General features: G+C 58.7%; 1 protein-coding gene and 1 long non-coding RNA gene across 4 annotated transcripts in view; both read right to left on the reverse strand.

Moving 5' to 3' along the window:
• SEPTIN9 (septin 9) overlaps positions 1 to 16,242 on the reverse strand; it is a 144,044-nt gene that overhangs the window by 110,185 nt on the left and 17,617 nt on the right. Inside the window, exon 1 of one of the 3 annotated variants that reach the window (XM_059150303.1) lies at positions 10,423 to 11,122. The exons of the other annotated variants lie outside the window; for them this stretch is intronic. Within the exon in view, the coding sequence (XP_059006286.1) occupies positions 10,423 to 10,444 (22 nt within the window). The 5' untranslated portion in view covers positions 10,445 to 11,122. Of the gene's footprint in view, positions 1 to 10,422; positions 11,123 to 16,242 lie in introns of those variants that run through there. 3 annotated transcript variants of the gene reach the window in all.
• LOC131817024 (uncharacterized) lies at positions 1,605 to 7,561 on the reverse strand. Its single transcript, XR_009348284.1, has 2 exons — positions 3,833 to 7,561; positions 1,605 to 1,919 (listed from the first exon to the last, which is right to left on the reverse strand). It is a non-coding gene; the product is annotated as an uncharacterized LOC131817024 (long non-coding RNA).

A 16,242-nucleotide genomic window follows, 5' to 3' on the forward strand; every position in this document is an offset into this window, starting at 1 on the left:
GTACAAAGTCAATTGATTTTCAACAAAGGCACCAAGGTACTCCAATGTCTTTTTAAAAATGGTGCTAGAACAACCAGGTATCCATACTGAAAAAATAAACCAGCTAGCAAAACCCAACATAATGAACCTTAACCCCCTACCTCACACCACACACAAAAGATAATTTCTAAACCAAATATAAAAGCTATAACATAAAGCTTCTAGAAGAAAACACCGAAAATACCTTTGCCACTTGGGAGCTGGCAAGGCCTTCTTATAAAGAACACAGAAAGCCATAACCACAAAGAAAGAAATTTGTTACATTAGATTACATCAAAATTAAAATGATAAACTTTTGCTCATCAGAAGAGATCTTCAAGAAATGAATATTCAAGGCACAGAGCAGGAAAAACATATTTATAATACACATATCTGACAAAAGACCAGTATCCAGAAAGAATAAAAGTCAAGCAATGCGCTTTTAATATATTTTTAAAGCTTTTATGTATTTAATTGCCCCCTGGGGGGTGGAGAAAGAGAGAGCATCTGGCAGAGGGAGAAGCAGGCTCCCCACTGAGCAGGGAGCCCCATGCGGGACTCAATCCTAGGACCCCAAGATCATGACCTGATCTGAAGGCAGATGCTTAACCGACCGAGCCAGCCAGATGCCCCCACACAACCACTTTTAAAATTGGCAAGGGGTACCTGGGTGGCTCGGTGGGTTAAGCCTCTGCCTTCGGCTCAGGTCATGATCCCAGGGTCCTGGGATCGAGTCCCGCATCATGCTCTTTGCTCAGCAGGGAGCCTGCTTCCCCTGCTCTCTCTGCCTGCCTCTCTGCCTACTTGTGATCTCTTTCTCTCTGTCAAATAAATAAAAAGTAAAAAATAAAAATAAATAAAATAGGCAACAGATTTGAAAAGGCACTTCACAAAGAGAAAATGGATGAGTCCCCTGTAAGCACACGAAAACGTGCTCTCTGGCACTAGTCGTCAAGAAAATGCAAACTGCAGCCCTAACGAAACACCACAACACGCCCACGCCCCCCCAAAGGACGGAGTCGTAGAGTGACAGCACCAAATGCTGGCAGGGATGTGGAGCCATGGGAACTGTGACAGGGAGGCGTGTAAAAGCCACCTTAGGAAAAGATCTGGCAGTTTCCTGTAAAACTAAACTCATACCAACCCACCCTTTGGTCCAATAATTCTTTTTTTTTTTTTTTTTTTTTTGTAGATTTTTATTTATTTGACAGAAAGAGACAGAGAGAGGGGGAACACAAGCAGGGGAAGTGAGAGAGGGAGAAGCAGGCTTCCTGCTGAGCAGGGAGCCCAACATGGGGCTCGATTCCAGGACCCTGGGATCGTGACCTGAGCTAAAAGCAGACGCTTAATGACTGAGCCACAGGCGCCCCTGGTCCAATAATTCTACTTGGTATTTAGACAAGACAAATGGAAGCTTATGTCCCCCCCCCCCCCCGTATAAGATCGCTCAGAGAAGGGGTGCCCAGCGGGCTCAGTCGGTGGAGCATGCAACGTCTGATCTCAGGGTGGTGAGTTCAAGTCCCACGCTAGGGGTAGAGATTACTTAAATTTTTTTTTTTAATATTTAAAAAAGAAAAAAAAAGGAATGCTCATCGCAGCTTTATTTATAAGAGCCTCACACGGGAAACATTAAATGAACACCACGTAGCAATCATGGGACAAACCACGGCAAAAACATAGATAGATGGAAAACAACACACAAACTGGCAAAATTAATCGATAGTGGAAAAAGCCAGAATTTTGGCAGCCCTTAGGCAGGTGGAGGTAGAGACAGACTGGCAAAGAGCGTGGAGGGTGACGCCCCGCAGCCCGAAAGCAGTTCGGACGCATCGTGGACGTGTCGGTCCAATCTCAGAGGGGTCCACCGAACTTCTGGGCGTTTCGCGATGCATCAGTTTTACCTCCAAGAGAGAAACAGAAACTTCAACCAATACTGGAGTCTAGCTAGGGAGACGCAAGCTGAGGTGTCTGAAGGGTCATGTGTGCGGATATGGGCAACTTACTCCGACGTGGAGCCCCCAAATCGCATGGGTTTTTGGGGACACGGTTGATTTGCATTACAGCATCCCGCGGGTGGACGCAGGGGGATGCTAGAATTCTTTCATCTTTTCTGTGTGTTTGAAATCTTTCGCAGTCAAAAGTTGGAAAAATGTAGAAGAGACTGAGCCGTCTCAACCACAAACAGGGAAGAAGGATGTGGCCAGAGCCCCTCCCCCCCAGGCAGGAAGACCTCAAAGTCCACGGCCTCGGCGGGTCTCTTTCTCCGCGGGGGTCCTGGTTCCCACACCGGCGCCTCCCCGGCCTCCCGGGCCTCCCCGTGATTCGCATTCTCTCCACCCGCGGAGAGCAGCCCCGGGAAGAGGAATGAAGGCAGGGGTAGCCTCGGCCCGCAAATCGGGTGAGCGCAGAGACCGGGCAGGCGCTGGCGCTGGAGGGCCTGCACCGCCACCTTCTGGGGGAAAGGCTTTCCGCAGCCCAGTCCGGCTCCTCCCCAGGTTTGCAGCCTCCTCCCTCCCCAGGCCCCGCCCGCCCCCTCACTGCAGTAATGGGGGCACCCATGCCCAGACAATGCACGTTTCCAGAACCCAGGCCCCACTGTCCACTCCTCCCCAGAGAGGTGCGAGCTGGGGCGGGGGTGAGGGGGACACTATGGGGCGTTCCCTGGAGTATCCCCCCCACCCCCTGAACCTTCAACACACAGAGCAGAGGCACAGCCCAAGCCCCCCGTCCACGGTCGCCCCCCAGCCCCATCCTCTCCCTCGGACATGGTGCCATAGGGATCAGGACACGCTCACTGAATGAGGATCCTGGAGCTTGGAAACATGCAGATGTCCACCATCTGAAAGCCGTACCTGGCTTCTTACCAGATAATGACATCCTGGGCCATCTCCCCCAGCCCCACAGCCCAGAGCCCTGCATCTTTGAACAGAAATGCCACCTGGAAAGGGCCCCATGGCCCCTGGCAGGCCAGCCAGGCGGATGGCGGGGGGCCACCCGCGTGCACTGCAGGAGCAGCAGGGCCAGAGAGGGGCGCGGACCCAAAGCGAAGCCCCGGGAAGGTGAGGTCTTGGGCCTGGGAGAGCCTCCTGCACTCACCCACCATACCTGTGCCGCCCCTGCTCGGGGAGCCCGTGGATGGTCCCGGGGCACACAAAGTAGCAAGCAGGGCTTGACTGAAATGTTCCCCGTATGGACCAAGGACACACAGACACCCACTGTCCACCGTCCTGTGCGAGCAGCTCTTGAGTCTCCATCCCCTCCCAAGCCCTTGCCAGGTGAGCTGGAGAGACAGCTGCTCAGTCCCTGCCAGCAGGAGGGGTGCTGGTCCCCAGCGGGCACGTGGCGCCAAGCGGGGCTCCCAATAACTCTGCCCAGGGACACAGGAGCTGGCGGGACGGGAAGGAGCGCGCTGCCCCTCCCACACCTGCTACCGCGCGGGGTCACCTTCCCAGGACTCAGGTGGCCTAGCCTCCCCCCAAGCAGACACCAGGCCACAGCTGGCGTCCTCCTAGCTGAGACAGCCTCCTAGCTGAGACAGCACAAGCCTCCCTACTCAAGTCAGCGGCCGCTGGGGCAGGGCTGGGCAGCGGGTCAGGGCATCTGTGGCCTCATCAGCCACCCGGGTCCCCCCAAGAATCGGAAGCCCTCCCTCTCCCACCGTGAAGACCAGCTCTCCCCCTCCAGGCCTCCCGGCTTCGGCTCCCAGCCCGCCGCAGGGGACATAGCAGCCACTGGGCATCCAGGGCCCGTAGCTCCTTCCATGGGGCACCCCACAGGCCTCCCCGGCACCATCTGACCCGGCCCCTCCCCTCACCTTGATGACCCAACCTCAGGGTCTTTGCATTTTCTGTTGTCTTTGCCTGGAAGCTCTTCCTCTGAACGCTGGCCTGGTGGAGTCCTTCTGGTCACACCAATTTCAGCTCAGTGTCACCTCCTCACGGGGGGCCTCCACTAATCCCCCAACACACACACACACACACACACACAGCCTTTGTCTAGAATCATCTGTCGGTGGGCTCACTGGCTAACTGCTTGGCATCTGGTTCAGACAGAGTCCCACGGGAGCAAGGGCAGTAACCTCCTCACTCCCAGAGGCGGAGAACCTAGGCAAGCACCTGCACATCGCGGGACCTCAAGAAATATTCAAAAAGTGGGCTGGTATGAACAGGGCTTCACGGCACTGCAAGCGGGATCCCCACTAGGGGTGACAGGAGGGGACCTCCACAGATTGTTGGCGGGAGGGGGTAGGAGAGCAGGCGGGAAGCACAGGGCGCGGGTTCCCGCCACCCGCACCCCGCGGCCCGCCGCACCCAGCTGCTCCCACAGACCCACCCAGCCCCGAAGCATGTAGTTTCAGAGCTGGTGCCTCTTTGCTAATTTCCTAGGGGTGTGTTGGTTTGTTTACTCAGCTTTGCTCAAGTCAGAGGTTCCTCATTTGTTAAAGGGGAAAAAAAGAAAAAAAGGAAGAAGGATCTGAAAGGTCTAAAGGCAGAAGTGTTGTCCACTGCGAGCTGGAATCCGCGTTGCTATCTGTCCAGAGTTCAAGCTGTGGCCAAGACACTTCTCCAAGCTCAGGCCACTTGTCAGGAGGAAATCTCCCCTGTTTCTCGGTCGGGTCCCACCCTGCCCTTTGCCCGGTCACATGCCCAGCCCCAAAAGGAGCTGAATCCACAGCCAACCCTGTCAGCGGAATCCGTGTGTGGCTGGTGAAGCCGTGCCCAGTGCTGGAGGGCCTTCGGGCAAAGGGGTTTGAGCAGCAGCCTCAGGATGGAAGTTTCTGTCGGCTTGGGAAGGGAAGACAAGAGGGGTGACCAGCTCTGAGCAGGAGGCGTAAGTTCGGATGGCAGAGGCCACATGAGAGGATGTAGGTGGACAGGCTTCCTGAGGAGCATGGGGACAGACCAATGGACACTGAGCCCCACACCCTGCCACACAGACAGCCAGTGTCACATGCAGGCTGGGCAGGGGAACCACAGAGAATTACAGAAACATCCATACCGGTGGAACCCAGAACACCCCAGGCTGGCCTCCCCTGTCAGCCCAGAAGGGCCGGGCTTGGGCTGCCCCGGGACGTAGCACATGTCCAGCCATGTTCCAGGCCAGAGCTGAGGCTCTGATGGCCAGCCTGGGGCGGGGAGGGATTCAAGGCCTGGCCCAGCCCAGGATTTCCCCACTCCCTGCCACCAAGAGGAGCCAGCCTGGGTGTGAGAAAAGAAAAGGAGTGAATCAGGAGCCTTACCTCACACCATATACAGAAATTAATTCAAAACAGATCAAAGGTCTCAACGCCAGAGCCAAAATTATACAACTCTTAGGAAAAGTCACAGGAGAAAAGCTTTGTGACAATGGGAATGATACCACAAGCACTGACAACAAAAGGATGAATAAAAAAATGGGATTTCATCAAACTTAAAAACTTCTACACATCAAAGAACGCCATCAACGGCGTGAGAAGGTAATTGACAGGATGGGAGAAAATACTTGCAAATCGAGTATCAGGTAAGGGATTAATATGCAAGATATATAAAGAACTCCTATGACCAACAACAACAAAAAACAAATGACCCAATTAAAAACTTAACAAAGGACTCAAAGAAACAGTTCTCCAAAGACACACAGACGCCAACAAGCCCCGGAAAGGGCGCTCACCGTCTCTAAGCAGTTAGGGAAGCGCACGTCAAAACCACAGGGAGATACCACTTGCCATTCATGAGGATGGCTATTACCCAAAGTAATAAACAAGTCAATAAAATAGCAATGTCGTGGAGGGGGTGGGGGATTTGGAACCCTGGTGCCCTGCTGGTGGCAATGGGAAGTGGTGCAGCCACGGGGCAAGCCGTACGGAGCTTCCCACCAAAATTAAACATAGAATTCCCACATGATCCAGCAACGCCAGCAACGCCGTGTCTGCGTGTGGATCCAGTATGTCTGAAAGCAGAGCCTGGAGCGGATATCTGCACGCCCCTGTTCACAGCAGTAACTGTCACAACAGCCCCAACGTGGAAACAATGTAAAGGTCTAGCCAAAGATAAAAGACGACACGCAATGTGGTCCATCCATCGAGTGAACCTCATTCTGTCTTACACTAGGAAGGAAAATGACACCTGCTACAACACCACAACCTCCAAGAGATGATACTAAGTGAAATAAGCCAGGCACAGATGGACAAATAGTGCACGATTCCATGTCTATGAGGCACCTGGAATCAAGTCAAGCTCACGGACACGGAGAGTAGGGTGGTGGCGGCCAAGGGCAGAGGGAAGGGAGAACGGAAAGCTGATGTTCCGTGAGAGCAGAGTTTCACGCTGGAAGGTGAAGTTCTGCAGACGGATGGATGGTGGCCCAAGTCTGTGCATCTCATTAAATGCCACTGGGCTGTAGGCCCCCAAATTGTTAAAACAGCAGTTTGTGCGTTATGCATATTTTCCCCCAATCTTTAAAAAGAGTTCAGAGTCCAGCACAGAGTTCCGGGGATCCCGGGCCCCTGGCAGGCAGGACCAGGGAGCTCCAGGGAGGAAGCAGGGGCCGTCTCCAGGCTCTTGGAATTCCAACAAGCCTGAGCCCTCCACACCCCACCAGGTGCACATAACACAGTGGCAAAGGCTAGCGGCCACACCAAAATGTCCAGAGGGGGACGACAAGGAATCTGGGACATGGAGTCTTCCATGGATCCAGGACACCTCAGGATCAGAGTGGGCTGAATGGTGACCCCTCCCCCCAAAAAACACATGCTCACTTGGAACCCCTGAACATTGTCCCATTTGGAAATAGGGTCTTGCTGATATAATTAAGTTTAAGATCTGGAGATTCAATCACCTAGGATTATGCAGGGACCCAAGTCCAGGGATGAGTGTCCTCAAAAGAGAGCAGCAGGAGAGCTTGGGGACACAGAAGGCTCTGTGACAACAGGCAGAGACTGCATGATGTCCTACAGGCCAAGGACCACCGGGGAGCGCAGCAATTCCCAGAAGCCAGGAGAGGGGTACAGAGCAGCAGCTCCTTCACGGCGTCCAGAAGGAACGAGCCCTGCCGACACCTTGAATTTGTACTTCCAGCCCCCAGAAATTGTGGGAGAGTCCGTGGCTGCTGTTTCCGGCCACTCGGTCTGTGGCACTTGCTTTCAGCAGCCCTGAGAAACTCCTCCAGGGGCCAAGTCCCTTGCAGGTCAGAGCCAGAAGAGGAAGGGGCCCAGGAAAGCTGCTGGCCACACTTCTCATCTTGGAGATGAGGGAAATAAACCTGGAGAGGACACAGCGGGGCCAGGCAGCTTGGGACCTGCAGTGTCTGTCCAGGACCAGGGTGACAAGTACCTGGGGGAGGGACAGGTGAGGGGTATCCAGCCCCCTGCCCTCCTCATGACAGCGGACACCCGTGAGAAGAGCAGACCCCCACCTCCTAGATGAGCGTGCTGTGCCTCACTGTGCCGGGCAGACGCCCAACCAAGGACCAGCGCTCCAGTGACAGAGCAGCCCTCCCGGGACCCCCGCCGACGACCGATCAGGAGCCTTCCACATTCCCTGCCTGCAACTCACCCATGAGGCCTGTTCCCACCCTCCCTGAGACCCAGCTGAGCTAAGTTACAGCTCCCCAGTGGAAAGTTCCCTTCTTGGAGATTCTCTCCCTGCTGAAATACAAGCCCTTGGAATGAGATAAAACTGCTTAATTTGTAAAAGCCACAGAGCCGGTCCAGAACAAGGAAAAAAACCCGACCCTTGGCTGGAAGGAGCGGCCTTCTGTGTCTCAGCGGCCAGTCCAGTCGCTGCTCCATGACTCATCCCTGCCCTGCTGACAAGCCCTCTGGCATCTTCCCGGGGTGGTGGGGGGAGGGGCAGGCTCCAAGAGGGCCGGGGCTACCCCACTGCCCAGGAGGAACCCAGATCCCAGACTCACAAACCTGGCAGGAGCCCAGCGCTGCCAAGAGAAGGAGCGAGCAGATGGAAGGGTCCTGCGGCTGCCTGCACCTGCCTTCCCCGCCCCCCAGCTCCTCCTGGACAGCACTGGGCAGTGACTGAGAACCGGCCACTTGCGTCTCAAATACCAGCCCAGTGAGGCCTGGGCAATGGAAGGCCTGTCTGGAAGCGGTCGGGGGGGGGGTGCTGGGCCAAGTGGGACATCGTGGCCCCCAGCCCCGCCTCTGCCCGCTGCACAGGCAGGGACAAATAAAGTAGTCACAGCGCCTTACAGCAAGACAAGGGGAGAAGGAAGGAGCCTCCGGGAACCCCGCAGAGCAGGCTCAGAGGCCCACGGGCTGTGGGGTGCTGCCTGGGGTCATACCGGTCCAACCCCTTTACATTTGAGACTAGGAAAACTGAGGCCCCGGGCCACAGAGGGACAGGATGGAACGCATTTCCCGGGGCGGGGTGGGGGGCTGCTTAAGAGCCAAGTTACAATCAAAGACCACGGCCAAGGTCTGAGCAGTTCTGAGGAACATGTAGGGTAAGGACTTGAGGCTTTCCATCATCAACAAAGCTTGGAAAGAAATAAGCAATTTTCAGCGACAACGCATCCCTACGAGAATTTCACCGAGAGTACCCATTCCTCCTCAGGCACGTCCTGAGAGAAAGTCCTCTTTCCGTCCCTCACGGGCAGTCCAGCCGAGGGCAGCGGTGCCTAGTGTGGCCGTGAAGGCGCAGAGCTGACCGTTTTCCAAGGCAGTTTGGTTCAGCTCATGAAAAGCTGCTGGGGTCGGGCTAGCCCAGAAGGTTCCAAGAGGGCTGTCACTTCCCAAGGGTCCCCTCCCCCACTGTGTGTCCTGGCTCTCCGCTTCCCTGGGTCACCCATCAGGGCCATGCCTTGGTCAACTGGGAAGTGAAGGCTGGACCCACGGCCACCGGGGCCCTGTGAGCCAGGCTGGTGAAGCGACCATCCTCCCGAGCCGCACAGGGACCCCGTGAATGTCCCTCTGCACAGGGAACTCAGGCTCCACAGCCCTGAACCAGCTGGCCCGTGTCGCTGAGTCCACACCTTGCCTCCCGCGGGTCTCTATGGCTGCCCCATATCCTGTGGCGGTCCCAGTGGCACAAATACACACACACACACACACGCACACACACACACACACACACTCAGCAGCTCTCTTCCCATCAGGATCTGCTCAGCATACAGAAGGAGCCTCAGGACGGGCCACCCTTCCCTCTGGTCTCTTGGGGAGCTCCTAACACACACAGTGGCAAGCAACAGACGAGGGCTACGGCATCTGTGGGGTGACATCCTGAGGCTCACCAGGGTCAGCACAGACTAGCTAAAGCCCAAGGAGAGCCCAGACCTCCCCAGGGGACCCAGGACCCTCACGGGGGCCCGCAGCAGGCAGCGGGCGCAGTAATGAAGGGGAACCGACTCATGATGTCAGACACTGACCGAGTCACAGTGTGTGCCATCGCCGGCTGAGGGGCTGGGGACCCTGACCCAGGACAGGGGGCCATCAAACCGGGATGACTCAAGCCAGAGCAGCCGCCTTTTTCTTCAGATAGGCTCTCACACCGCTCCCGATGGCTCTGTGCCCACTCCTTGGGGGCCGCCAGTGAGAATGGCTCATCTAGAAGAGGCTGGATGCCCCAGGAGAGCAGGGATGGGTCCAGACCCTCGAGGCCCCTCCAGCCCAAGGACCAGCCGTCTGCCCTCGCTCCATGCCCTGAGGTGACACCAAGATGTTTTAAACAGTTATTCTGCTCCAGAATCTGAGTAGAGCCCGCATCTGCTGGTCATCCTGGCCTAGAGCGTCCCTCAGTGACCCTAGAAGATGTCACTCCCCCTCCCCGCTGCAGGGTTCCCAGGTGACTGAGGACTGAAGTGACACACCCAGCTCCAAGGGGGACTCACTGCTGCTAATGACCCAAGCCTCTGGGCGAATGGGACCAGCTGTGTGTGCTGTGCGTGGGCATACACACGCGCACACACATTTGCACATCTCTGAGCACCGGGAGCTCCACCCCTGCAATCGGCTCCTGGGAAGGCACCAAAATGCTGTTTCAGGGAGGAGACCCAGGCGGCCTTGAAGACGGACTTTGGCTGGCAGCTGAAACACAGCCCACACAGTGGGTAAAGCCACCAGCCAGGGCCGACATGCCATCAGCCCAGACCCCAGCAGGCCGCCCGCCCCCAACCCCCGGCCCTTTCCTGGCGCCGCCACCGGTCTGGGCATTTACAGCGCCTGGAGCAGCAGAAGCGGCCGGCTGGGGACCGAGCTGGGGACCGAGCGGAACAGCGAGGGGAAGGAAGGCAGAGCCTCAGTGAGAGCCAGACTTGGTGGGGCTCCGCTCTGGGCAGACGGCATCCCACGGCCTCAGAACAGTCCAAAGGAACAGAAGTACGTCCACACGAATGAATAAAAGTGACCCCCAGGGGCTGATTTCCCGAAGCAGCGATATAGCTCTGAGTTAGGGGAGGGGGCTGCGGGGGGCCTACCTGTGATCCGGTCTCTCTCCATGACTACGGGTCTATTTAGCAGCAGGCGGGAGTCCCGGCGCCTTTCCAGAGGCGTCTTCCCCTTCTCACCCCCGACGCCCTCCCTCCTCCGGCCTCCTCCTCCTCCAAAAACACTCTTTGTCTGGTCTAATTTCTTCAATCTGTTGCAATCACGAACGCATCCAAATTACCACATTTCCATGTGCTGATCATATGTTTGTGCCCCAAACTGAGGTAGCATTGTCTCTGTGGATCGGGAGGGAGAAGGGCCGGAGGCCGCGCGGGACAGGAGGCGGGACAGGGGGGGGGGCGGCCGCGAGGCTCCCGCAGCCCCGGTCCGGCCGGCCTGTCTGGGCTTTGTGCGCGCGCGGGCAGGCTCCGGAGGCGCAGGGTGCAGCGGGCGGCTTCCGGCCTTCTCTCCACCCCCTCCAGCCCCTCCGCCAGGCCTGCTGCTCCTTTTTAATATCCACTTGGAGAAGCTTAACTTAGCCTCTTGGAAACCAGCTCGCAGTCAAATTCCTGGCGACTTCCAAAGTCTTTCATTTTCCCCGGCCCGCGAGGCGACGTTTCCTCTGGCCGAAGCGTTTGAGAAAAGCCCCGTCGCGGCCTCGCCTTCCCTTGCGGCCCGGCCCGACCCCTCTCCCTGCTGGGCCCCTCCGAGGAGGCAGGCGGCCAGGGAGGGCTCCAGAGCACCTGCCCCAACGAGCCCCGTGGAGTTGTCCCTGGGGCTGCCGGGTGACACAGGCCACAGGCTTGTCCCCGCCCAAGCTGGTGGGGGTGGGGAGATGGCCCGAAGGAGACTTCCTGGAAGGTCCCAGTTACTCATGAGTCAGTGAGTCCCCAGCGGTCCCCGGGGAGGGAGCCTGGCTCCACAGCGCGGTTCCCCATACTCAGCACTTCTCTGGGAGGGGCCCCCCAAGGCCTGGGGGGGGGGGGGGCTCAGCTGTTTCCTACTCTTCCCCTGGACTGGGGAGTGGGTGCTGCTCACCTGGCAAACTCGGGGTAGGGGGGACCAGCACCTGGTCAGAGTTGGGGGGTGCTGTGCACGCACATCAGCTGGATGGTGGGGACAAAGTTCCGTCCCCTCCTGCCCGGGACAGGACCTCAGTCGCAGTCTCCTATGTAGCAAGGGTGTCTCCTTGGTAGCAGGGGACACCAAACAGGGACCACCTCCCCATTCCCACCCCCTCCAAGCAGAGCCTGGAGGACAGCCCCAAAAGTGGCCTGCCTGCCGAGGGAATGTGCGGACAGTGTCTTAGCCCAGGGAGGTCCCATGAGCTCAAAAATGGCCCCCAAAGATGTCACACACCCTAATCTCTGCAAATGGGACTTTATCTGGAGAGTCTTTGCAGGACCCAACAAAGGATCCTGATTAGCCTGGGTTAGGAGGGGGAGCCCGCGGTGCAGTTGGGTGCCTTCGTCTCATGCAGGAGGGAGACAGAGAGGTCTACAGAGAAACGGACGGGAAGACAGAGCAGAAACCTGATGCCCCCACCTTTGAAGGCTGGATGCAGCCCCCAGAAGCAAGAGGCCAGGAAATGATCCTTTCCTGGAGCCTTAGGACGGGGGGGGGGGGGGGGGGGGGGGGCGCAGCCCAGCCACACCTGGATCTCAGACTCCAGCTCTAGAATGTCGCAAGAACACACTTCTGTTGTTGCGACCCTCCGGATCTGTGGCGATGGGTTCAGGGCCCCCAGGGAACACAGACAGGCCCTGTAAACCCGAGAGCCCACCAACAGCTAACAATCCTTGAGCTAGGACAATGGCAATCACGGAGAATTTGGGGGGGTTATCCATTCAAATCTCTTCCCCGATTTTGAAAAAAATATTCCTCACTGGTTTTCTTGAATATAAACATAATATGTGTTCACTGTATTGAATTTAGACACGACAGAAAAGATACAAAGAAGAAACCCCTTTAATACACGTGGGACGGGGCACGCCACAGGGCAAGCCAGCCCAGGAGGGCCCCACAGACAGGTCCGCTGGTGGGAATCCGGGGTAGGCCAGGCTTCGGGCTGGCCATGGGCCGCCCCCCCCTTCCTGCAGGCGCCCAGGGCTCTGTCGTCGTCCTCACGGCTGAGCACAGCTCTGACCCTCGGTGCTTCCCCGGCAGTTTGGCTCAGTGTCCATCCGCTCCCCACCCCCGCCCCATGCCTAAAAATCCAAGCATTCTGGCCCAAGCAGGGGAGCGTTTGAAACCAAAAACCTGGCAGCACCAATTGGCTCCAGTGAGGCCCGTGTTAGTCAGGAGCCAGCTCAGAGGCCAGGCGCAGAGGTAGGGTGAGGCCAAGCCGTGGGAGAAGGCGGCAGCCAACCCCCCAGTGCTCATCGAGGCTGCGTCTAGGCACCAGCACTGTTCACACCCAGCGGGGGAGGGGAGCAACGGGCCTGGCCAGGCCGGGGGACCTGCATCCCCCAAAGTGGGTTCCCCACGTGGCTCTCTCCTCCCCTGACGAGGCTCTGTGGTTACATAAACTAGATGCAGGCCTTAGATGCCTCCGGCGCATTTGCATAGTAAATGCGAGAGCCCAGCCGTCCCTGTGGGGGGCTGGCTTCCTTCCACCCAGCACTTTCCAAATTGGACCAACACCTGCCACCTGGGGGAGGCAGGACCCCCTCCCCCCACCGTGGCCACAGCCTTGGGAAATTGCCCCCACACCCAGCCAGCCCGTGTCCTGGGGTGGGCACCGTTGCCCCACAGCCTCTTCTAGACAGTTTCTAAGATGGTATCTCTGTCCTTTACCCCCCCAACAGATCTGCACACACCTCCCCCACCCCCCCACGCACCCACCCACCCCCGCCCCCCCCCCCCCCCTGCAGACTCCTGACCACCATCCATGTCCCCATCCCCTGCGAGGGGTGTGTAGGGGAGAGGGGGAAGAGTTGGGGGATGGCTTGGGGGATGGCTTTCTCGTTAAAGGCAGGACTTGGGGGGGCCCTCCAGGAAGCACAGCCACAAGCCCCCCGCACCCCATGGGGGGGTACACACAGCTACGAGGCATCCCCGGGTGCCCCGAACTGCCCCCACCAGGCCAGGAGGACGACTCCCATGATGCGCACAGCAGGGGCCCCTGGACCAAGGTGGCCTCGTTCCCGGGGTGTGCGTTCTGAGGAGGGGCCGTGAGGACACGGGGACAGAGGAGCCCGGCGGAAAGGAGACTTCCTGAGGCCCTGGGCTCGGGCTTCCCACCCGCTCTCGCCGCCCCCTGCTCCACGCAGACGCTCTCGAATCCTCCGTAATCAGCTCCAAGCTACGGGAGCTCTCACTCTAAGAAATGACTTTTCCGTTCGTTTCCTGCTCAGCCCTGACTCCAGCACCGAGGTCGGCTTCCCTGAGTCGACGACGAAGGCGCTCCATCTGGCGGCCTCCCGCGGCCCCTCCCGCGGCCCCGCTGTCCCCACCGTACCTGCCAGCAGAGCGGGCACCCCCCCCCCCCCAGCCTGGCCCAGCAAGCCAGGCCCAGCGCGAGGCGGGCTCCGGGCTGGGGCTGGCTACCTTCCTCTCAGGAACCCTCTCTCCACTCTTTCCTGAGCAGCAAGGTTCAGCTGTTCCTAAATAAATACGACCCAGCTACTCTCTGCCTTGGGAACGGCTGCGGGGTTTACAGGTGCGAACGGCCCGGGCCGGCTCCGTGGCTGTGGGAGTTCTTCCAGAACGGTGTGGAAGGGAACCAAGACCATGGAGAGGGGCGGCCCAGGCCCGGCTGAATTCCGCCACAAACAGGTCTCGTGCTCCGTCACCCATCCTGGGCAGGGCCGGGGCCGGAGCCAGAACCTCGTGCCTCCAGGAGAACCCGCAGCCCCTAAGGCACGAGGGGACGGCGGAGCGCCGAAGCCCGGATCTCGGGAGCATCTGCCCCGCAGCCCCTCTCCCCAGATCACTGAGAAAGCCCACGAAGGGCTAGTGTCTTCCCCTTCCTGCCGAGAGCCCAACGCTCTGCCCGCTCGCTCACTCGGTGCCCAACACGTGCTCGCAGGAAGAACAATGAACCTGAAGAGCCAACGGGTCGGCTCTCCCGGCCAGCTCGGCCCGACAGAACGTTCTAGGATGACGTCAACGTGCTCGATCTACCGCCTGCAATGTGGGGGCCACGTGTGCCCACGGCCGCCGGGCTGCGCTGCTCCCAAATCCTCCTCCCCAGAGACGCTGCATTCTCAGTGAATTTCTTCACCGGAACACGAAGAGAAAAGCTACTTTTCAGCCAACGCAAAAGAAGGCTGACTTTTCTATTTTAAACTCATTCTTGGGCCCATCACCCCAAGCTTGTCCTTCCCAGTTGAATGCAACAGTATTTGCGGCCTGCGAGCCACGTGCCGTAAGAACATGCAGCCCTGTGGGCCGGAGGACAAAGAGACCCCCAAGGCCAACGCTGGGGATGGACAGGTTGGGTCAAAGTCAAGACCTTCAGAAGTACGAAGGTACAGGGACTGTCCCGGCACCGTGGCCGGGGGGAAGCCGGGACGGCCTCCCCGTCTAGGAGGGAGGACGGAGCAGCGAGAGCCTGGAAGGAGAGACAGGTCAGGCTGGGAAGCGCCTTGAACACCGTCCTGTGCTTTAGTTCATCCCGCGCTTTGCAAAAGGCAACTAGGGGTCCTTTAAGTAAGAGGCCATGACCAGGTCTGTTTCGGGTAATCACACGGATGGAGCCTGTGCGCGCAGGCGGGTCTCGGTAAATGCCACTGACCGCCGACGGGGCCAGGGGAGCGTCCGTGGGGAGAAGGGCGAGACGCGGGGGGCACTGATGCCTGACCGCACCCAGGTCACTCGAGGGCAGGGGCAGTTGAGAAGGTCTCGGTGACCTGCTGACCTGACGGTGCTGGGGGGGCATCGGTCAAGGTCGACGGCTGAGATTTCCTGCTTGAGGACCTCCGTGCACGGCCAGGCTGAGACCCGAGAGACACCGAGGAGGAGCGGGTGTCCGTGGGTGGGAAGAGCGGCACCAGCGAGGGGTGCCTGTGGGAGCCTCGGGCAAGGCCCACGGGCAGCCAGACTCTGGCGGTGTCTTCCTTGACCGCCGCCAAGCCACACTCTCCCCCCCACCGGCCCACATGGCTGGGACGCCGGCAGCCGGGCCCTGCGTACAGCCGGGCGTCCTGAGCGCGAGGCGGAGAGCTCCCCGGGGCCGGGAGCAAGGAGGCGTGTGCGAGCCTGCACAGAAAGACTGGGGGAGGGCGGGAACCCGCACCAGGGATGCCGTGGGGCAACCACTCGTGAGGCATAAGGGCAGAGACACGGCCCAGACAGCAGCGTTTCAGGGAGACCCTTCTGCGGGGAGCGTGCCGTCCACCCAGCCGGACCCAGAGGATGTGCACGGGCTTCCTGGGGCTGCTGTCACAGATCGCTATGACAGAGAGGCTTTAAAACAACAGAAGTGGATTGTCTCCCCGTTCGGGAGGTGGAAGCCCAAAATCAAGGTTAGCAGCGGAGGCCGAGCTTCCTCCAGCGGCTGCGGGAAAAACGCTTCCTGCGTCTTCGAGCGTCCCTGGGCTTGCGGCCACCTCCCTCCATCTCTGCCTGGGTCCTCACGTGGCCTGCTCCCCTGTACCTCTCCCCTTCCCGTAAGGCCCCCCGCCATCAGCCTTAAGAACCACCCTAAGTCCAGCAGGATCTCATCTCCGGGGCCTTCACTGACCGCGCTTCTAAGAGATGCATTTCCCAGTCGGGCCACTTTCTGAGGTTCCGGGTGAACAAGAATTCTGGGGGGACGTTAGTCAACCCCCTACAGCAGGGATGTGGCCACCCATCTCAGAGGCACTGGGAGGAGGAAGAGCGGGATACAGAACACACCGGATGTCCGGGCACAAAGAGAGGCTCTG

This window comes from Mustela lutreola, chromosome 15 (assembly GCF_030435805.1).
Source record: "Mustela lutreola isolate mMusLut2 chromosome 15, mMusLut2.pri, whole genome shotgun sequence".
Lineage (NCBI taxonomy): Eukaryota > Metazoa > Chordata > Mammalia > Carnivora > Mustelidae > Mustela > Mustela lutreola.